A 22014-nucleotide genomic window follows, 5' to 3' on the forward strand; every position below is an offset into this window, starting at 1 on the left:
GCTGATGAGTTCAGGGCTTGCAGGGACCTTTTCTCCTCGCTGGAGTCACCTCCCTTGCCAGCTGGGAAGGCTCCCTGGAGGAGGCCGGCGTCCCTCAGCCTGGCTTTCAGGGGAGGGGACACAGGAGGTGGAAGGCCAGGGAGGCCTGGACGGAGCAGACAGAAGGTGCCCAAGCCTGGCAGGCTGAGGAGGGGAGTCTGTCTGGGAGAGTGAGTGGTGCTGTCCCAGGAACTGACCGAGGGGCGTGCCGTCAGGATGACAGGTTCCAGGCCTCCCAAGCCTGGTGTGCAGTGCAGTCCCCGATGGGAGGCAGGACCAGATGTCTCAAGGATGCACAGGGGCTGGTCAGGGAACCCAGCACATGGGTAGACCAGGTCCGGCACCACCGCGTGGCCCAGGGTGGCCTTGAACTCACAGCGATCCTCCTGCCTCAGCCTCCAAAGTGCTACGATTACAGGCATGCACCACCACACTCAGCATGACTTTCAAACCTAACCTTCTCCCTTCGAGGATTTCATCTTGCAAGAGCAGATTATAGACGTAAATGCAGCCAGGATTGGTGGCACACACTTGTGATCCCAGCCCTTTGGGAGGCTGAAGCAAGAGGATCTCAATTTTGAGCCGAGCCTGGGTCATGCAGGGACTTGGTGCCTACATTTTCTTTCTTTTTTTTTTTTTTTTGGTACCGGGGATCGAAGTCGGATCCTTGAGCTTGTGAGGTAGGCTGTGGAACCACTGAGCTAAATCCCCAGCTCTATATTTTTAAATTTTTTAAAGGTGCTGGGAATGTAGCTCAGGTTGGAGGCCATGGGTTCAATTCCCAGTTGTGGGAAAAAAAGAAAAGACAAATATAAGCCAGCCAGAGGCAAATGTTCCTCACAGGGGTTCAGAGCTGCCAGAGGCCTTGACCCTGTTGTCCCCTCCGCCTCTTTTGCTTGGGGCAGCCAGCTCCTGGGGACCGCAGGAACCTGTCTGTGTGTGTTGCCTGTGAATCTGCAAGCAAGAAAGGCAACTGGGCCGATTGTCCAGGTGACAGTTTGGGACTCGAGAGACAGGCAGTAGGTGATTCATCCAGACATTTATGGGGAGCAGGAGGGGTGTTGGGTGAGCACAGAAGGAACAGTTCTACTGTGCTGAGTCTGGCCCCTGGCTGGTGGGGCTGGCCTGTCTCTGCCCCTCAGTGCACTCCGCAGGGTGGTGCCCAGGGCCCTTGCCAAGGGGGGCAGCTGGGGGGCAGGGAAGGACCTTGGTGGGGTCCTCCTCGGCCGTGGGCCACCTGGGAGAACATGCAAGACTCCCCTGCAGGCAAAGAAAACCAGGGTACAGGGACCCCAAAATAAACTCTGAGGCTCCCTGAGCTTGTGTGATGCTGGGAGACTTGTCCACAACAGATGCCTCTGCCCCTCACCTCTGGCTTGGGGCCTGTCTGGGGGGTGACCCGGGCAGGGTCTTAGGGTGAGAGGAATCCCCCTCAGTGGGCGGGGATCGCTAGGTCCTCTGCTGCTGAGGGGCTGTGGGGGGGACCACTGAGTTCCAGGCCCAGGGGCATCCAGAGATGTCCCTGAGGGTCACAGCTGTGCCCTGCCCGAGCTGCCTGCCTCCCCACAGGGAGGCCACACTGGGCCCAGCATTCGGGGCTGGTCTGGTGTATGGTTACCGCCATGCATCCCCAGGCCTGCCCAAGTCACAGCTGACTGCTCTGTAGCCGGGTGGGGCTGCCTCACCGAGTGGAGACAGGTGTGTTCCTTCCAGTGTCTCGACCCCAGCTGCTCTGAGCCACCACTGGTGGCAGCAAGGCCTGCCCTTCCTGTGGAGAAGAGATCAGGGACAAGGAGGCCACAGTTCTGGGTCCAGGGCGGGAAGGAAGGGACCCGGTGACCTGCCAGGCAGAGGGCTCCCCCTTGGCGTCCCTGCAGGGCAGAGGCCAGCAGCGGTGCCTGGAAGGCACCTGGGCTTGTGTGTGACGCCTCCCTGTGACCTGGAGCCCGCCTTGCCCGGGGTGACAGGGAGTTTCCGGGGCACGCCGCTCTTGGGGTGTCCACTGGGGGCTCCTGGAAACCACCGGCCCTGCCTGGCGCCTGCCTTCAGATGGAGGCTCTTAAATTGAGGGGTGATTGTCCTGACACGAAACGAGTCTCGGCAGCGTCCAGCACACTCGCAGGGTTGTGCAACCCCCTCTGTCTTGGTCCAGAACATCCCTGCTGCCCCGGGGAAACCGGCCCAGGAGCAGTCACTTCGTTTCTCCCCCAGGCCCGGGCCACGCCAGTGGCTCACCAGCTCCCTGATCTCCCTGTCCTGGACATTCCATGTCGATGGCGCCATACCGAGTGCAGCCCCGTGACCTGGCTTCTGTCACTCAACGTCATGGTTTCAAGGTTCATCCACACTGTAGCATGTGTCTGCTTCGTTTCTTTTTAGAGCAGAATAATACTCTACTGACATCTTTATTCCTCAAGCGAGACACATTGAGGTGTTTTTACTCCTCGGCAATTACCATTTTTATGTTGTTATTTTGAGACGTGTAGTTCAGGCTGGCCTTGAACTCACTATGTAGCCCAAGCTGGCTTTGAACTAGTGGCAATCATCCTGCCTCAGCCTCCCGAGTGCTGGGATGACAGGCATGCGCCCCACACCTGCCTTCCTTGGTGATGAATGATGCAGTGAACATTTGCACCAGGCCATGTGGATGGGCGTGTTCTTTCTCACAGGATAGAACGTGAGACTTGCCTGTGTTGCTTCCTGTGGCTGAATGAAGTGTCTGTCACGTGCAGGACCTAGACTGTCACCTGCCCCTCCGCCCGTGCACAGGTGGGATGGATGATCTGAAGACCCACGTCTGAGGACAGCGTGCATGGGTGACGCCAGTGTCCTAATAACACAACCTCCAGCCTTCTCTGCTCCTGACCGGAGGTGGCCAGCCCTTCCCTAGGACCTGAGCCTACCCCGGGCTGTGCCCTCCCAAGCTGCAGCGTGATCCCTGAGGTGGGGAAGAGGAGGAAGTCCTGCCGCCCGGGGGCTCCTGTGGCCTCCAGTGAGGACCGCCCTGCCCATCTGGTCTGGCGCTCGAGGCGCTTGCCCAGAAAACTTTCTTTTTATTGCTGTGACCCCTCTATTTCCTCCTCCCACCAAACTGCTGTCACTCCCGGGGCTCCCACTGGGTGCACTTTATCATCTTCCCTGGTCCCCAGCCGCTGGGGCATGGGGTAGGGTGGCTTGTGTCACCGGCTGGAGAACCACCTGGTATGGCGAGGCCGTGACTGGCCAAGCTGGTGTCCTTCCTTCCCGTGCGCCTGGGGTGCTCAGCGTCAAACTGGGAATTTGGTTTTCAGGGCCTGGGGATGTAGTGCGGTGGTGGCACTTGGCCAGCACACCCTGGCCTGGGGTCTGTCCCAGCCCTGCAGAAGCAGTGTGCTCACGGGGGCAGGCCGGCCCAGGCTGGTGCCTCTCACAGAGACTATTTTGGGGTGGCGAGACAGGGTGGCACTATAGGGACAGTGAGAGGAACTGGCGGGCGTTTGCAGCTAGGCCGGGGCGGTCCAGAAGCACACATGGCTGGTGTGGGAACATCTTCTGCTGAGACAGACGCAGCCAGGAGCAGAGTGCTGGGGGCGACAGGCCCTGACCGCATGGTTTCTGTTGAGGTTTCACTGAAGTCACGCACCAGCCCAGGACCCTCCTCACCTGCTGGCGTTTGTGCCCCGTGCCCTTGAAGCCAGGCTGAGGGCTTCCAGATAGACGGCCCAGTGCCGAGGATTCTGAGTGCGCTGCAGTTTTATAAAAGCCTGCTAAAATAAGACCACTCGGGACGTGTTCCCTCTCGGCTTTCCGTCACAAATGTTGACAGTAGGGAAATCTGGCCAGGTTTCTGTAAAATACGAAAAATGGGAAGTAGGCATGTGAGGAAACCAGGCCTGGTGCCCACCCCCGCATCAGCGCTTCACGGGGAGGTGCTGGGGGGACTGGGCCAGGGCATCCCCCACAGGCCAGGCGCCCACCCTGCTGCCCTAGAAAGTTCTTGCTGGGAACCGGCAGCCCAGGGTCACTTCCCCGCCGAACGGGCGAGGAGTGGGAAAGGGGTCCAGGAGGGCAGGGGGAGGGCACCCAGTGCTGCGGGCAGCGGTGCTGCAGCCCTACCCAAGGCTGCAGGCCCTGGCCAAAGGTGGACACGGGCTCTTCTCTGGACCTGAGGGACCCAGGAGGGCTTGAACCCCACCAGCGCAAGGTCATCTGGGAGGTAGTGAGTGGCCTGGGTCCCCAAGTAACAGTGCCCTGGGAGTGGGGGTCGCTGGGACAGAAGAGTCCAGACTGCCAGGCCCAGTGCCTCCCGAGGACTCATGCCCCCCCAGCCAGCCTCCCCCTGACTCACCCCAGCCCAGCTATATAGTTTAAAGGGTTTAAATGCAAATATTTCTCTTTTATAGATGCCAGCTGTCTCCAGAGAGCACAGTTCCTCGCTGCTCAAGTTTATTGTCCAATTAGCTTCCCATATCTGGGTACCGGAGCCTGGGGGGCTGCAGGGGTGGGGGCGCGCCTAGGCCGGTTCTGAGCTGCGCCGGGACCGTCCCTTGATGCAGCAGCATCTGAGTGGCGGGGAGCCCAGGTTGTAGGGCGGAGGGCCCGGGCACATGCAGCGGGGCTGGCTGGGGAGAGGCAGGGCCCGGGGCAGTTGGTGGCAGGGCTTTCTCCTCCTATTGAGCGGCAAGAAAGCCGGCAGCCCCGCACACACTGGTTCCCTTCTTCTCCCCTTGAGTGCCCCCTCCCCACCCGCCTTCCAGCCGTGCGCCTGGGCGTCCCCATTCACGGGGCTCGGCGGCACTCACAAAGCGAGGCAATTAGAATTGAAAATCTATGCAAAACAGCTGTTAACTGATTGTAAAGGAGGCAGCTGTGTGCGGGGCGTGGAGCGGAGCCAGGCAGGAAGTGCTGCTGGGCCCCGGTTAAGAGGAAAACTTCTAACCTCGCCCAGGGCCCAGGCAGGCCTTAACCCTTTCCCGCTTCCCCCTTTCCCCGGTGACCTTGGCTGCCCTTGGCGGATGGCTTTCAGGGCCTCCTGGCACCTTTGGAGGGGCAGCAGTGACGAGATGGGGCTGCTTTCTTTCTCTCTGTCCTGCACTGGATCAGCAGAGCTGGGGAGGACCCAACACTGCCTGGGGCTGGGAACTATCCTTGCTGAGACAGAGTCCTGGTCCTTGCTGGGCTGGGGAAGGGAGCCTGGGACTCCAGCAGTCACCGAGTGTCCCCAGGGAGCTGCCAAACTGGGGAGCTGTACCCTACATCCCCCATTACTCAAGGCCCCAGTGGTGCAACTGCTGCCAGCAAGGGCCAGAGACAAACTCCAGAGGTGGGGCTGGGAAAGCCTCTAGGAAGAGAGAAGATTTAAACTGGGCTTTGAAGAAGTGCAAGCCTTCTGGGCCGGTGAGAGAGGAGAGGAGAGGTGGGTGGCATCTAAGTGGCATGGGAGAAGCTGAGAGTAGAGGGCAGCTGGGCAGACCCTTGGGGTTGAGCGGACCCTGCACAGAGAGCCGGGGAACCCAGATGCTCAGCTCTGCACCCAGCAGCCCCTCAACCTGAACAGCTCCCTGGGACTCACGGGCCACCCTCATGGCCTGGCCCGGCGCCCAGTGAACTGGAAGCACTGAGACCTGCAGCCCTCGCAGTGGACCCTTGTTAATAATGGGGTGACAGGCAGGTGGTTACCTAGAAGCCTGCCAGGTACAGCAGCCTGTGTTGCACTTCCCAGCCCTTATCCTCCTGGCCGACTCCATACTGAAGGTCACCTGCTGGCTGCCAGGGTGATGCCCAGCTATAGGCTGCTGCTAGGGGCCAGCTACACGGGGATGCCACCCTGCCCCCCCCCAGCCAGGGTTCCTGGTGTGTGCTTGCTCCCCTGGGTGATGCCCGAGATCAGGTGACGTGGACAGGAGGGTGCCACGAGGCCCCGTGTGCTGGGAGCAGCTGGGGGGGTGGGGGTGGAGGAGACACCGAGCACATGCCCGCAAGCCTGGTGCCCAGGGCCCATTTCCAATGGGGCCGGCACCTGTGCCAGCCCTTGGCAGCCCTGAGACCACTGTGGGTGGTGCCTGCATCCCGGGCACCTCACTTGGCTCAGGTCGGTGCCAGGACAGTGGTCGTCTAAGCTGTGGGCCTGCCCTCTTGCCTTCCTAAGGCCTGGCTGCCCCTAGGGTCCTGCCCGTCAGCACTGCCCTCTGCTGTCTGTCCCGTCCCCTGGGCTTTCAGGGGTGTGGAATTCTCAGTTGTTTCTGGGAAGGCTCTTGTGAAACAGCCCGAGGCACCATGTGTTTGTTGAGTGAATAAACGCCACCTGCCTTGGTTGGGGACGTGCCTTTCTTCCTGGCAAGCCCTCGTTCAGTCCCTGAGCCCTGAGGATTCTCGAAGTGATCTTGTTCTCAGCATGGGCTGTGGCACAGGTCCCAGGGCCCCAGATGGCGTCTTAAGGGACCGCCCCCACGGAGCAGATGCTCAGGCTAGGAGGGACTCGGCCCTGCTTCCTGCTCCGGAAGACCCCCGTCTCCCACCCTGGCTGGCTTGGGTTCAAGGGGGGCACCCGGGCCATAGCGGCTCAGGGACCTCCGGGCCAGACGGCTGCTGAGGGAGGCGCCCGCGGCCGGCCTGGACACCTTGGGCTTTCACCCCAGCCGCACTGGAGTGCAGAAAAAGTCCAGGAGGGGGCGCTGTGCCGGGGGGGGGGCGCGGAGGAGGAGAGCGCCCTGGAGGGGAGGGAGCGAGGCCAGCCTTAGCCCCAGGAGCCCAGCGACCCATCTCGTTAGCAGGGGCGGGCTGCGGGAGAGCACTTCCAGCCTTGAGCTCGGAGGCCTTGCTCCCGGCTTACTAATTTCCTCGGCCGGGTGCACTGACAGTGCGTGCCATCCATCTCCCGGTGCCAGCCCGCCTGCCGGCCGCCTGCATTTTCTTTCTGGCCGGGACGCACGTAGCCGGCTCGCTGCTGCCCCCTGGCGGCCTCGGGCGCGCGTGATAGCGCCTGGCTCCCGGGGACGGCCGAGCCGAAGAGATTGCTTCCAGGTGTGAGCGGCGCGGGGTTGGGCTCCTGTTTCACCTGTGCGCACGTGACCTTGAGCACTCCTGGGCCTGGCTTCCTCCCGTCTCGCAACTCAGCGGAGCCAGAAGTGTACGTGGGAGAGCAGCCCGCTCTAAAAACAAGCCAGGCGACGTCTTTCTGGGGTCATCCGCAAATGGTGACGGTTGGCTGGCCGGGCCCTGCTCCAAAAGGCGGAAGAGCCTGGCCTCGCCCCCGCCCCTCGTCGCAGGGCCTCCCTGTGGGGAGGGAAATACAGTGGACGGCAGGGGACGCGGAGGCAGGCCCGGGTGTCGTTACCTGGGGAACCTGGCGGGGAGGCGGCCAGGTGCGAGATGCTGATTTGCATATGCTCCCCTCCCCCCGCAGCCTGGAATCCAGGTGGGAAAGGGACCGGGCCCGCCCCGGAGGTTTTTAATTTTGTTTTCAAGGCTCTGGGCCAGTTGGTGCTTTCTCTGTCTACCCCATCCACGCTCCCCCCCATCCCCCGACCTCGGGACTCTGGCAGGGGTTGGGGCGGCGTCCCCTGGCTCGGTGCGTCGCCGGATTGTGCAGGACACACATTTCTGGACCCCGCTCGCCCAAGGGTGCGTAAATGAAAGCGTGGACGGAGGCCGCGGCGGGGAGGGATCCGGTCGGGAGCGGGGGGCGGTCCGACCTTGCTGGCGCGTTTCCCTTTTCGTTTGTGGTCGGCCGGGAGCCTGCGAAAGGCGGGGGCCCGCGTGCGCCGCCCCGGAGGACGCAGGCGGGGTGTGCGTCCCGCTGGCGAGGGCTCCGAGCGCTCCCGGCTCGTCCGCGTCACCGGGAACAGATGGACGGGGGTGGCAGGCGCCCAGCGCGCGCTCCCGCCGCGGCCCGGCTGGCGCGGGGAGGGAGGGAGGCGGCGGCGGCGCGGGCTGGCACGAGGCCGAAAGTTGAGACCCCTAGGGTGGCGCTGGGGTGACCTCCGAGGTGCCGTTTCCCTCAGAGCGCGGGAGTGAACGCGGCGGCGAGGGCGGGCAGGGAGCGACCCCCGGGCCTCGCCGCGCGCTGGGACCTCCCCTTCGACCCCGCGCTTCCTGGGGTAGCGCGGCGCCGGGGCTGGGCTCGGGGTCGGTGGCCCGCCGCGCCGACACCCGCGGTCCCTCTGCGCCGCCCGTGGGTGCCCCGGAATTCCAGGACGCTCCCTGAGTCATCCCGTCCAGGGCCGGGGGGGGGCGCAGGGGATGGGGTGGTGCTGCCCGGCCACGGATGGGTCGGGCCAGTTTCTGGAGGCGGTAGCCTCGCCTCTGACCGCAACCCCAGCTACTTAATGACCCCTTGGCGCTGTGGCGCCTCCGCGGACTCCCCAGCTCCGGGACCGAGCTCTTTAAAGAGCTAGCCCCACCCCCACACCTCTGTGGCCTACCCAGAAGTTAACTTGAAATGGGCTGGGGGCTTTCCAGAACTTTGGCTCCGAAGCAGAGGGTTCAGTGGTCTTAACATTCAGCCCCTCCGAGTTGGGGTACGCTTAGGCATGGGAGGGGGATTTGCACACAGCAGCCCCCGTACACACCAGGACCGAGAAAGTTGTCTTCCAGAGCCCCCCAAAGCGCCAGCGTTGTGCGTCCTCGCGCTCGGGGGCCGCTTGGGGTCGGCAGGGGCCTGCGCCCTTGCCGGGCGCGCCGTGACCCACCAGGGCTCACTCTCGGGGCCAAGTGGCCACCCTTGGCTGGGACCCGGGGCTTCCCAGCCAGGGGTCCCTGGGGTCCGCACCTCCCCCGGTCCGCCAGTGTCCTCGGCTCACCTGGCCGGGGCGCGTGGCCGCGCGGAGGGCGCTCGTCGGTGTGTGTGCGCGCGCGTATGTGTGTACGCTTGTGCTTGCGGCTGAAACCCGACACCTCCCGCTGGCGGAGGTCGGGGCGCCGGGAGCGAGCCGGGCCGGAGTGGGCGGTGTCGCGCTTGGGTGTGTCCTCGTGGCGGCGGCAGCAGGTGTTTCTTGGCCGGGGCCCCGGAAGCTCCTCCTCCCCAGCGGCCCGAGCCGCCGCCGCCGCGCAGCCCCGGGTGAGATAAGCAGTTTAGACAAACACTGGGCGACGGTGGTTCCAGCATGTGTCGAGCGAGACGCAGCCGCGGGGCCCCGACATGAAAGGTGAGCGCGCCGCGGGGGGTGCGGCGGGGGTCCCCGGCCGCCCCCAGCCGCCCACGCGCCTCCAAGTTCGCGGTTCTGAGGGGGCGGCCTCCAACAGCCCGGGCAACTGCGCCCGAGTGTGCGCGGCCATAAGAGCCTGGCGGGAGGCGGCCAGGGCCTCCCCAGCGGGGCAGCCTGGGGGCCGGGGCTCAGCAAAGAGCTCGCAGGGAGGAAAACTTTGCGGCTGCGCCGAGGGGGCGGCTGTGCACCCCGCGGCAGGTGCCGGCGCGGGGGCTTTCTTGGCTCTCCCCTCCCCCCACGCGAGGCCCGGGAGGCGGGAACGCAGCTCGGGGTCCCAGTCCCGGGCAGGGCGCGCGCCCTTCCCCCGCGAAGATGGCCGCGCGCGGCGGGGGAGGCCCAGGCACATCCGCCGCCCCCTGCGCCCGCCGGCCTTCCTGCTCCTGCTCCGCCTGGATGCGCTCCCCACCCCCCGCCTGCCGGCCGGCGAGCAGCCGCCCGAGTGGAGCCGATTCAATTATATTGCAGCACCAGAGACACCTCGGCTGCGGGCCCGCCCGCCTCTCCAGCAGGCTAATTAAATTCCCTCCGTGGAGGCGTAGCAGGCGGCGGGCTCACTCCCCGCGCCGCCCACCCGGCTCCGCGCCTCCCCTCGGGGCGCCGGGGGGTCGGGAGCCGCCTGGGACCCGAGGGACAGGCTGGAGCCCGGCTTGTAATCCTGGGATTGGCTCCCGGCTGGGCAGGGAGATTTCCCGGGGCAAGGCATCGTGAGGTGCGCGCCCCGGCGGAGTTGGAGTTGGGGCCCGGGCGTCACCTGCGCGCTCGTGCAGGGGGGATGCCGGCGGGAGTGGAGTCCGTTTGGCTGGGGCAAACTCGCCTTTGTGTCGAAGTGCGTTTGAAACGCTCTGAAGCCTAGCTAGCAGGGCCTGGCCGGGCGCCTGAGGAGTAGGGTTGGGGCCGCACGGTTGGGATTTGGAAACAGAAAGGGGATCCAGGAGAGAGGGCCTGTTTGTAAAGGGGCTGGAACAAAAGGCTGGGAGTCCCCTGGAAAGGAGCAGACCCCAACCCAAGTAGCGTGCGGCCCTGTCTCCCGGCACCAGCCCGGCCTCTTCCCTGGGGTGCTCCCCCCCCCCCCCGCCGCCCTGGGAGGGCCCCCCCAGGTGAGCAGCCTCCCGCCCTCCGCCTCCTCGGGGTTACTTAAGCTGGGAGCTTCAGTGTTGCTCACCGGTGTTTACGGACGCCCCCGCCCGCAGGGACGGCGCAACCAGAAGCACAGCTGTCTGACTCAGCCGCTCCACAGGTGAGGAGCCCAGGGCGCAGGCTCTGGCTGGCAGCGGGATGACACAGGCTGCCAGGGGCGGAGGGAGTCACGCCCGCCAGCTGTGTAGGAGAGCAGGGAGCGCCCACCCGGGCAGGCCTTGGGCAGCAGCAGCACCTCCTGCTGCTGAGACCCGATCTCCAGCGGGGTGCGGGGTCAGGGCGTGCCCCAGCCACCCGGAGCATGGCTGGCTTTTGTCACTCACTCTGGCACCAGGAGCAGATGCCGAAGCCAGGAGGGGAAAGGGGGACTTCGGCCAGCTGTGGTTTTGACACTTGGCCTTTCTTTCCTGGAGCCTGCGGGCGATGCTGGAGCGGAGTCCGGGGTCAGCCCGCCTGGGGAGGGGAGGCCAGGCCTGTCTCGTCCTGGCTCTCGGCCCATCCTGGCTGGGGGCCGGCTCTGAGCGAGGAAGGTGGCAGGCTGTCCTCGCTGTGCAGGCCCTGGCCTGTTGGGGACAGCTTTCAGGATCCTGGCTGGTCAGAGTGAAGAGGTTTATGGATTCCTTAACTTGGATTTGAGAAGGGTTGAAGTCCAGGACTTCCCAGCCCCCAGCCTGGGGCTCCTCCGAATTCCCCAGGTGATGCAAATGCTCTGCTCTCCCTGGAGAGCTCCTTGAGGTTCCGAGGGCTGGGCTGGTCTGGTCTGGGGTTCACAGCAGGAAGCCTTCAGTGGCCTCGGCCAAGCTGTCTCCCCTCTGTCCCCTCCACCAGGCCTCTGGCTGTAACTTCCCTGTCCCTGGAGGAAGTTCAGGCTGCAGACCCAGAGCCCTGTGGTTTCAGGGCAGAAGTCTGGCCCTCCCGGGCTGAGCCGCAGGCCCGGGGCGGGGTCCCGCACAGCGCCACTCTGTGGTGGCCGCAGGGCCTGCCCCTCCCAGAAGTCTCTCCGGTCCTCTAGACTTGGTCTGCCTTCAGTGCTGGTGCCACCGGTGCCTGGTAGGAGGGCCTTCCGGCTGGAGCCTCTCACTGGGGGTGCTGGTCTCCCCTCTTACAGAGGCACAGGTGGGACCTGGCCACCACCTTTTCCTTGCCCCCAGGAACACGTAAGGGCTTGTGGAGTCAGCTAGCAAGGCCGGTTTTTCCTGGCCCCATTCAAAGCCCTGAAATTCCCAGCCTGGGTTACTCGAAGTCCAGAGCCCGGTGGGGTTGGATGGGAGCCCTTGTGGGGTAGCGTGTTAATTACCTGTCTTGCGGCAGCGGTAGCGTCCTGCAAAACCACAGGGCTACGTGAGGCCTCTCTCGCTCCCCCTTCCCTGGTGCTCAGGCTTGTTCACTCGGGGAGAGCTGGTTTTTAACCCGCGGGGACCCGTGTTTCAGGTGACATTTCGGGCCTGGTGGCTGTGCCGCAGACTGGCCGTCTTGCTTGAATTCTCCCTCCACGGAGTCTCAGATCTCAGAGGCCTGGCCAAGCTGCTGACCGCACTTCCCTGGGCCGGCCTTTCCCTCCCAGCCTGGGAGGTGATGCTGCCGAGTGTTCCTGTCAGTGAGAATTTACCCAGTGTGAGTGCGCGCTGCTGGGAGGTGCACAGACAGATAAAACAGGAGTGGCCAAAGCAGCCCTTTGCTTTCCTGCCAGAGCGCACACTCGGGGGCCTTTTAATCTGGCTTCTGCAGCTCGCTCTCCCACCACCCTGCATGCCCTCCCTGCAGCAGGCCACACTTGGCCGTGTCCTGTGTCTGCCCAGTGCCCTGTCTTGCCCTGCCCGCCCTGGAATTCTGTGCTCAGCTCCAAACCCCACCTGCCCCCACCCACCGGGCACCTGTCACCCCAGGCCCACACCTGGGGACAGGGCATGTGAGAGCCCTGACAGAGGCCTGAAGGAACTTCACAGAGGAGGGGACAGAGCTTGAGGGTCTTGAGGGGTCCCAGGGGGGCTGAGAACAGAGTGTGGGGAGGCAGGGCTCTGGCCCAGGCTCGGCGTTCTCAGGTGTGAACTTGGGTGTCAGTGGAGGGCCCTTGCAGAGCCCCAGGGCCCAGCTGCGCCCAGGTCTCTGGGGGAGGGGCGATGCATTCTTTAACCTTCCACCTGGGCTGCAGCAGGGGACGTGGTGCCTGGGAGAGGTGACCTGGGGCTGCCCATGGCCAGGGGACGCGGGGGGCTTGGAGCTCCCATGCAGGGGCTGGGCGCCCACACACATGGCTCCACTTGGCCTTCCTTGGTCCAGCAGGGCCTGGTGGTCTCCATGTCTCCTCCGCGGGACAGGAGTAGCCTCATAGTGTGGCCTCGGGGTTTAGCCCCACATGGGCCCTGGGTGCTAAGCAGGAAGCCCTGTGAGGACTGTGGCTTGGACTTGGGGTTTGGGTGGGGGTGGGTCCCTTAGCACAGGGCAGCCCTCCCCCAGCCTGCCCTTCCTGCGCTCCCACAGTGGGTCCATGGCCGCAGGCAGCAATAAAGGGAATCGATCGGGTGCTCCTGGTCAGAGCCGTATTGACGTTGGATGGGTTAAGCCATCCCAGAGGAAAATGCTTATGTCGGGGCAGGAGGACGGGCTTGCAGGCGGGCCCCTTCCCTAAGCCCTGGCCGCCTCCTGAGGGGTGGCAGGGCCTGGGGGTTGGGTAGATGCCCCGCACCCACAGTGGCAGGTGCCTTCCCCAGGCGGGGCTCCGGGCCACCATTCGAGGCTGGGTCTGAGTTCACTGTTAGGGACCACATGGGGCTCCCCTGTGTCTTGGAACCCACGGGAGCTGTGACCCGTGGTTGGGACTGCCCAGCAGTTGGCTGTCGGGTACCACGATGCCTTGGGTGCGGGGCATCACCCACTCCCCTCCTCCCGTCTCCCTGGGGTGGGGGCTGACTGCCAGGGAGGTGGCGTCCAGGGACCCTGGAAGATGAAGGGCCTGGGGTCTCCACCACCTGCCTGAGGTCATCAGCAGGGAGGGAATGAGCAGCCAGGCCACCAGACCCACTGCAGTCTCCTGGCACAAGTCGGATCTGTGCTTGGTGGACATGAGGGAATGGCTGCTGGCTGGTGTGGAAGGAAGGCCTTGTTTAAACTGGGATGCTTGAGCCGGGCATGGTGGTGCCCGCCTGGAGGCTGAGACAGGAGGATCACTGTGAGTTGGAGGCCAGCCTGGGCTACAGTACTATCTCAGTGTTCTCCCCAGAAGAAACCCAAATGGGGTCCTTCATTCCACCTGGAAGAGATTAGATTCCTCCAACTGAGTTTCCAGGGTGCTTTCATCGAGTGAATTTAAAAGCTTTTCTTCTTCTGGACTGTGGTAGTTTTTTCCATTCCGTTCAGTATGTGAGAATCCTGTGGGTGGCTGGTGCCACACCAGGTATGGAAGGCCCCAGGTGAATAGTCGGGTGGGAAGGGCTGGTCCACGAGGGGCGACTGGTGCCGGCGTTCGGATGAGCAGAGCCCAGATCCGTCCTTGGCCGGCCTGGCCTGGTGTCCTGCTCAGCCCTTTGGCCCCTGAGCTGTGGGAGACCCGTTTTCGGTGGTCTCTTGGTGATTTCCGGGGACTAGGGGCTCAGGAGCCGGTGAGTGCTGTGTGTGCTGAGGCCCGGCTGGTTGTGGATTGCCTTTTCCACCGTGAGACCAGCCTTTCTCACCTCGTTCTTCCCTCCTAAACTGGAGGGCTTCAGGACTTCTGGGTCCCAGCGCCAGTCCCCAGGCCCTGTGGCTCTGAGCAGCTGTGTCCAGTCGAGGCCTGAGCTTTCTCGAGCTGAGTTCCTGCCGGCGGTAGGACCTCGAAGGCCTGGCTTACATCCTCCAACTTGAGGAGTGTGGCCGCCATGGTGCCTGGCAGAAGCACGCTTGGGGTTTAAACTTGGCCCTCTCCCTGGTGAAATTCTTTCATGGTGCTGGGCGGAGGCCAGGGCCCATCCCGCTGCGGGCTGGCCGGCTATCCCGTGTGCCTCTCTGAGTGTGGTATTTCCCCCTGCAGTGTGCTGTCTGGGGTGCAGTCCCTGGTAAGTCAAGGAATACCTGTGTTGAACTTTATACCTGGGGTTTGAGGTCTCTCCTGGCTCCCGGGGCCCAGTGGGGTGCTGTGCTCCGTGGGTTCCGAGAAGGGAAGACTGCTGAGTGTGGGTGGCGTATGTAAAAATAGAGGATGAATGCCTGTAACCCCCAAATCAGAAAGACCCGAGTGCTGAGAGGTGGGGAGATCCACACACTGAGGCATTAAAGTATCGAATAAAGTCGCCTTTAGGCTGTGCATTGGGCACACGTGACATGAGCCACATTTGGACTTGAACCCTGTCCCCAAGCTGTCTTCCTGTGTGTGCAAATAGTCCAGAATCCAAAGTACCCGAAACCCACAGCACTTCCGGTCCCAGGCACTTGGGGTGCTGGCTCGGCCCAGCCGCCCTCGGGGCCCACCTGCTTGGCTTGCTCTGGCTACGTGGGGTCCGCTCCTCCCCGGCCCACCCCCCCGGGGTGGGAGATAGCAAAGACAGGCTCCCCTGGCTCTTGGCCTTGAGTGTTTGCGTCCCCGGTGGCGGATCTCAGGTTTTCTGGGTGGGATTCCAGGGAACTTTGTCACCGGGTCCTGGAGGATGCAGCCTGTGCTGGGTGTCCGCTTCCTCCTCAGTTTGCCAGAGAATCTGCAAGTTCGTGGCTAGGATTATGGGGGAGGACGGGGTTACTTGGACCTGGGTGGGCAGCCACTCTGCAGGTTAGAAGGAGGTGGCTGGTGTGCCCTGGCTGGGAGCAGGCCTGGGCCTGGGGACCTTACCCTTGTGGGGAGCTGTTCCCTGATGGGCCCATTCTGAAGTCCATCTGGACCGCAGAGGTCTGTTTTTTCCAGTGAGGCATTTGATAATGTCTGGGCCTGAAACCTGGGGCTGTGATGATGGTAGATGAGCCCGACTGGGAAGACGCCATCAGAACTTGGAGTAATTTGGAGCTTCCCTTTACCCGGGTATTTCTGTACAGGCCTTGTCTTTAGGGGAGGCCGTGACTATGGAGTCTTTTTGCTGGGGTCTCTGGCCTGGGCTCCTGGTTGATGCAGTCTCCATGCACAGCCCCCTGCGGGGAAGGATGTAAACTTCAGGGTGAATTCTCTGGGAAGTCCGGCTGCCGCGCTGAGCCATTAAATGCCGACCTTTTCGTGAATGCAGGGAACTATAACGCCAGGCAAATCCTGGCTTGAACCACCTGGCCCTGGGGCAGCCCTGGCCGGGACCTCTTCCTGGGGTGGGGGAGTGCGGGCAGCAGTGGCCCCAGGGTTGTGTCCTTGTCACTGAGTGGCTCCCTGCGGGTGCTGTCCTGGGGCCAGGCCCGCCTGCAGATCAGGGCTGGGGGCCTGCGGCCAGGACAGGGCAGAAGGGTGGGGACGGACAGAGGATGACTATTGCTTGTGGGGCAAATGGTTTTTTGGCTTCCAGTTGCTCAAGAGAAACTAAAATCTTTTTTTTTGGTACCGGGGATCGAACTCGGGACCTTGCGCTTTCAAGGCAGGCGGTGACACCACTGAGCTAAATCCCCAGCCCACTAAAATCTTAATTTTGACTCTGACTCTGTTTAAGTGTTGCCCGTTGGCTCCCATGTCAGATACACCGCACAATTCTGGGCCGGGCGAAGGTGGGGGTCCAGGAGAGGAGGCTGGGGCTGGGTGGGACCTGGTGGGCTCACAGGAGACCCCCAGCAGCGCGAGCCCACAGCCAGCTCCGCCTCACCCCGTGTCTGCAGCCCTGGGTGGCACAGGTTGTGCCCGGCCGCCCTTCCTTGCCCATCGAGGTCTAGCCTGGCTCCCGTGGGTCCATGTTCCCCTGAGTAGCTGTGGCCGTTGCTGAGTGATCTTGGTTTCTGTGCTCCGGAGCCCCGGGAGGGGTCCAGGCACAGACTTCACAGACTCGGCAGTGCTGTCCTTGGCTTCCTGGTCCTTGGGGGAATCAGAACTCCGGGCTCTGTGGGGCCCCTCCCACTGAGGTGCTCCAGGAGCAGGGCCCTCCCAGACCTTGACCCTGCTGCCTCCTGCCCAGTGCCGTGGGAACTTGGAGCCGTCCGAGGCCAGCACGGCCAGCTTGGGTGTCCGTCCTTGGGACCTCTGGGCTCTTCAAGGCACCTCTGCCCCGGGCCGGCAGCCTCACCACAGGGCGGCCCGGTTAGCTCCTGTGCCAGGGTCCGAGCGGGGCTCCCGCTGGCTGCCCCGAGAGCTGCTGTGGACCTTGTCACCGCGCTCTCTGGCGGCTCCTGTCTCCGTCCATGTCCCCTGAGATGGGCGTGGCATACCATGGACGCCCTGACAGCTGCCTGCAGTAGTGGCACAGCAGGAGTGTCCTCGGTGGAGCCTCCACGCTTCTCCCGGGGATGAGGGCGACTGGAGGTCCATTCAGCTCTGTGCTGGGGTGCAAAAAACTTTCTGCCTCAGTTTACCCTCCTAGAGGCCAGGGCAAGGGTCTGCAAGGTGGTGGTGGGAGCCAAGACCCTACTTCCGGGTGAAGAATGTAAGGGCCCGGGGACCAGCAAGGCCCTTGTCCCAGAGCCTCACCCACCGGCGCAGGTGACAGGCCTCGCAGTGTGACCGACTGGCTGCTGCCTCACCTTCCCTTGCTCCTGGGAGGGGGACAGGAGTGATCTGGCTCCCGGCAGGGCTCTGTGGCTGCGCCCGCTCTGGCCAGGGTCTGTCTTGTTCCCCGCCTGCCCCTCCCTCCGGCTCAGCCCTGCATCTGTCCCCAGGCCTGTTTAGAATAATTGCGTCAAATGTCCTTGCCATCTGTCACCTGGCTACGCCCCTGGCCTCCACCCAGGAACCTGGGACCCACTCCACACCCCTCTCCTTCCTGCTGACCCCGCCACCATGGTCCCCATGGCCAGGCCTAGTGGGTCACCTGGGCCTTCTCTGGGTCCCCGCGGGTCTCACAAAGGGCCCTTTGCTGACACTGTGTACCCCGGGGTTGGCTGGGGACACACCAGGCCCCTCCCCAGTCACCACAGGCCTATGGCTGAGGCTGCCCGCTGGGTGTGGGGTTCACGGTGTCTGCAGGGGGCCTTCCTCCCACCTGTCCCGGAGGCCCGGCCATCTTGTGACTTATTTGGTTCGGGGGGGGGGTCCCCTGGGGGTGCTGGGCTGCTCCCGCCTGCTTACGGGTCTCAGCCCCGTTGTTCTGGTCGGGCCCGGGCCACCTGCTCAGCCTGCCCTCGTGCTGACGGTTTCTGCTACTCAGGGCCTCTGGCACTGACCTCAGAGTGGGTCAGGGCGCGCCAGCAGCCTGGGGGTCCCTGGACCTCTCTCCCCCTCCTCTTCCCCACCCCAGGAGCCAGCTTCACAAGAGGGAGCTCAGAACAGTCCGCAGACAAACATTGTAATGAATTTATTATGAAGCTGCGAGGCTCTGGGCATCACATGGTCCCCACGCTGCTGCAGCTTGCCAGTCCTGCAGCCAGGGTGACCCCAGCCTTATTAGGGCTGTAGGAGCCTCGCTTCTTGGGGGGTCAGGGATCGGGATGTGGGGCTGAGGAAGGGGGCACCCTTTATTTTGTTCACAGACATTTCTGCAGTCATGAAAAATGACCAAGAAGGCTGACTAGAGAATCCGAGTCCAGATTGTGCCTGCGGCCTGCTCGCTGGGCCTGCCTCGAGGGGTGTAATTATGGGGGTGCCAGGGGAGGGGCGGGCTGGTGCTTGATCTGGGATGGCAGCAGATTCATCTCAGCCATTAGCTCGTAATTACAGAGCGGGCAGGCGCAGGCCGTGAGGAGCGGGCATGAAAGGAAGCAGTAATTACGGGATCTGTGGGAGGCTGGGGGCTTGGGCTGCTGATTAATAAGGCGTGCTGGGGGGCCAGGGCCGTGCTCCACAGACCCCCAGTCCTGCTGTTTCCAGCATTAGGACAGCAGGTGAGCCTTGCCAGGCCTCTTCTGCAGGACCACAAGGTGGTCTTGTGACAATAACTCCCGCCCACCCGCCTGCCTGGCTCACTCTGTGTGGCTCCTCTCCCCCTTAGCGTTCTGCTCAGAAGGCCAGGAGAAGAGGGGGTGGCCCTGGGGCCAGGGTGTCCCGCTCTCCAGGCCTGGGCCCTGGGAGCACAGGTTAACAAATACCTCTCTAATGAGGGTGGGGAGCAGCGCCCTGCCGCGGGCCTCTGTCAGCCCTGGGGCACCTGCCCTGGCCCCAGCAAGAGGCTGCCTGGGAGCAGGGTGGCTCCTGTCTGCCCTGGAGAGCAGGGGACTCTTCCCTGGAGTCCCCAGGTCCCCTGAGGTTGGCCATCTGTCCTTGTGGGAGCTGTCCCTGGGCTGCCATCCCGGCCGCCCTGCACAGCGCAGGAGAAATGCTAATTTTAGCTTCCCCTTAATGAAGCTGCTGCTCCATTCTATTTTCATTGACCTGACATCAGCAGAGCAGCTTCCCGGCCCGGAGCACTGACACTACTGGGGATGTGGCCCAGGGACCCCAGGGACTGGGGGAGGGACGCTGGGCTTTGTCCGGATGTTCCCAGGAATTTGGCAATGACCTTGGGGTGGCTGTGGCCTGGGGAGGGTGCAGAGGGCAGTGCTGCCTCAGGACCTTGAGCACAGGGTGTAGCCGGGGCCTCCCCTGCTGCCCCCCCCCCCAGCAGCCCTGTCCTGGGACCTGAGCTCCTGTCCACAATGCCCATGCAGAGCTGTGGCCTCTTATGAAGGGCACTGGGCAGGGACTTCACATCTCCTTCCAAGCTTTGGGGTCACCCATGGGTGCAGAGGACCAGAGCACCCGAGTGCTGTCTCACAGCAGTGCCTGTGTGGCAGCGGGGAGGGGACCCAGGACAGTGTCAGACCACAAGCCCTGCCCTGGGCCTGTCCTGGACTCCAGCCTTTATGTCCACCCAGGAGTGGGGTGTGGGGGCTGCTGCTGGCATCCGAGGGACAGGAGGGGAGACCATGGGCCAGGTTTGTGCGAAGGCTAGGGTGTGTCTCGGAAGGACAGACACGGAGGCAGAATCGCACAGCTAGCTTGGGGCCTGTCCTCCTGCCCTGGGGGCTCCCTCTGCCTGTCCACGTGGGCACCAGGGAGAGGCGTACAGGGTGAGCTGGGTGCCAGCGCCCATGGGCACAGGCGAGGTGGCCCTGCCGCCCTTCTGCCCTGTGGGGTGGCCTCGGGGCTCCCTGGGCCTTGAGCTGAGTGCATGTGGCCTGCCACTGGAGGCCAGCGCCGTGCCATGGGTGCCCCGAGTGGGCCAGGCTGCTGCCTCCACCCGGCTCCCTGGAGTCAGATTTGGGGCCATGGCCTCTGGGGTCAGCAGGTGGGCCCAGGACGTCTCTGGGCAGCCTGTACCGTCTGGTCACCCATCTGGGGGAGCCCTGCCTGTCCGCCTTCGGGGACCGGGTTGGGGCCCTGACTCAGTGCGGGCTCCAGCAGAGGCCAGGATGGCTCTGGGGAATAAGTGGCCACCTGGGGAGGCCCATTTTCTGCCCACCTGTGCCCACCTGGGCTTCCAGCTGGCTTGAGGAGCGAATGTGCTGCTCCCTTCGTGCGGCCGTGCTGTTGCTGCTGTGGTCCATCTCCCTGGCATGCACCCATGGAGGTGTGGGTACCCGCCGGGAGGAGGGTACGGGCCTCATGGGATGAGGGCCTGGGAAGGCTGGCGTGTGGAGCCCTGGCTGTGACTGCACTCCAGCCACACGGATTGGGTTTGCCGTTCTTTCTCTGCCCGGGTTGGGACAAGTGACCACCCCACTCTGGTGGGTGTGCAGCTGTTGGGCCGTACTGTGGTCCTCCTGGCTGCGCCACCAGTGTGGGCCTGTGCTTTCCTGGAGTGTTCCGTCCCAAAAATGCTGGTTCTGTGTCCCGGGCCCTTGATCTGGGGCCCTTTAGGTGACACTTTGAGGTCCCGGTTTGTGCCACCGGTGCAGAGCCGTGGGGCCCTGCACTGGCTCTGTGGCTCCCACCCGCTGCCTCCTGCATGCTGTCGCGGCGCCCTGCACCCTCCGCTCTCTGGGTGACCCTGGTTCTTCTCTTCCTGTTTCAGGCATGAGCCATGAGCCCAAGTCCCCTTCGCTAGGGATGCTTTCCACCGCGACCAGGACCACCGCCACCGTCAACCCCCTCACCCCCTCGCCACTCAATGGCGCCCTGGTGCCCAGTGGCAGCCCGGCCACCAGCAGCACGCTGTCGGCCCAGGCCGCGCCATCCTCCAGCTTTGCCGCCGCGCTGCGCAAGCTCGCCAAACAGGCGGAGGAGCCCAGAGGTAAGAGGCGCCACTGCGGCTGCGTGTGGGGGTCCCGGCCACCCAGGGGCCCCCAGTGTGTGGCGGGAAACAGCTGTCTGCAGACCCAAATGCTGCCTGCACCGCCACGCACGCACATGCACACGGAAACACGCGCTCGCGTCCCGAGCCCAGCCTCGCTTTGCTCTGGCTCTGTCTGCTCTGCACCACTCTGGAGGGTGCCTTGGGGTGCCTGAGGAGCCCGCTGGGCTCCGCTCCCTCTCCTGGGAGCCCCGTCTGACATGGAGTGGTCCTTGCCCGGGAACTGGTGGCCTGGCTCCAGGCGTGTCACTGCCCCCAGATGGGGCAGAGCGCAACCCTGCCACTGCCTGGTTCCCCATGGCTTTCTCTCGTGGTGTGAATTGGGGGCCCTGGGGTCCGGTGCCGGGCTCCTGGCGTCGCTGGTGCATGCTGTGTCACTGTGGCTGTCTCTGAGCCTCATTCTCCTGTTTGGGGGTGCAGCTTCCCAGGCTCCTCCCTGTCCCAGCCCTGGAGCCTTTCCTGGGGTTCCGATGGCTGTTGTGGCTGTGTGCTTGTTGGGTGATTGGGTCGGTGGGTGATGGGTCTGTGGTTGGACCTAGTGGCCCCTGTGGGTTCTGACAGGGCCCCCAGTGCCCCGGGTGCTCTGCTCAGAGGCAGGAGACCGAGGCTGTGGGGACCCTGGCAACCTCTGCCTGCCATCTGCCCTGTTCTGAGGCCAGGGACACAGGGGCGCTGTCCCCTCAGCCCAGTGAAGCGGACGGGGCCCTGAGCAGGGCTGTTCCTTTAGGTTTCTCCTTCCTGCCGCCCAGGCTTTAGGGCCACGGTGGCCTGGGAAGGCTGGCGGGCCTGGTCCCTGCCTGCCAGCCCCTCCGTAGGCAGCCCAGCAGCAGCCGCCTCCCAGGAGGAGGTGCCCTGTCTGCACCTGGCCACAGATGGCCACAGGCGCCGGCCACAGGGGTGGGGCCGCGGGAGGGACAGGTCTGCACAGGCCTGCTGGGTCTGCTGGGTCCGCTGGGTCCCAGACGTGGCCTCGATGTTGCCGCAGTGTGAACCCAGGGAGTGCTGAGCTGCGCCCCAGCCCCTGCCTGTGAGGATCTAAGTTGATCAGCTGACCTTCAACTTGCCATCTTCCTGCCTCAGCCTTCCAACCCCATCTGGCTGGACTTTTTAAGTCTTTGTAAAGTTCACACACCATTTTCCTCGCCCTGGAAGCACACATTTGAGTATTCTTCCTGTACCCAGGGTGGCACAGCTGTGAACCCTGTGTAAACCAAGCGTGCCCATTGTCCCGCCCAGCTCAGGTTCTGGGTACAGCTGTCCCCACCATCTTCACCTGGGGCTGGTGCAGTGCACATTCCTGGCTCTCGCCTTGGGCTGACGGCTGACTGTCCTGACCGCCTGTAGCCTTGGTGACCCTGATG

At 63.9% G+C, this 22014-nt stretch overlaps 1 protein-coding gene across 5 annotated transcripts in view; it reads left to right on the forward strand.

The window, feature by feature from the left end:
- The window catches only part of Gse1 (Gse1 coiled-coil protein), a 265758-nt gene that overhangs the window by 216917 nt on the left and 26827 nt on the right, over nt 1–22014 (forward strand). For 4 of the 5 annotated variants that reach the window (XM_021256621.2, XM_021256620.2, XM_004842739.3 and 1 more), the window contains exon 3: nt 20375–20593. The exons of the other annotated variant lie outside the window; for it this stretch is intronic. In XM_021256621.2, coding sequence (XP_021112280.2) covers nt 20375–20593 — 219 coding nt within the window. The remainder of the gene's footprint in view (nt 1–20374; nt 20594–22014) is intronic. 5 annotated transcript variants of the gene reach the window in all.

The sequence above is a fragment of the Heterocephalus glaber genome, unplaced genomic scaffold (genome assembly GCF_053883595.1).
Source record: "Heterocephalus glaber isolate CG9 unplaced genomic scaffold, H.glaber_assembly_v1.0 deba00000071, whole genome shotgun sequence".
Classification (NCBI taxonomy): Eukaryota; Metazoa; Chordata; class Mammalia; order Rodentia; family Bathyergidae; genus Heterocephalus; species Heterocephalus glaber.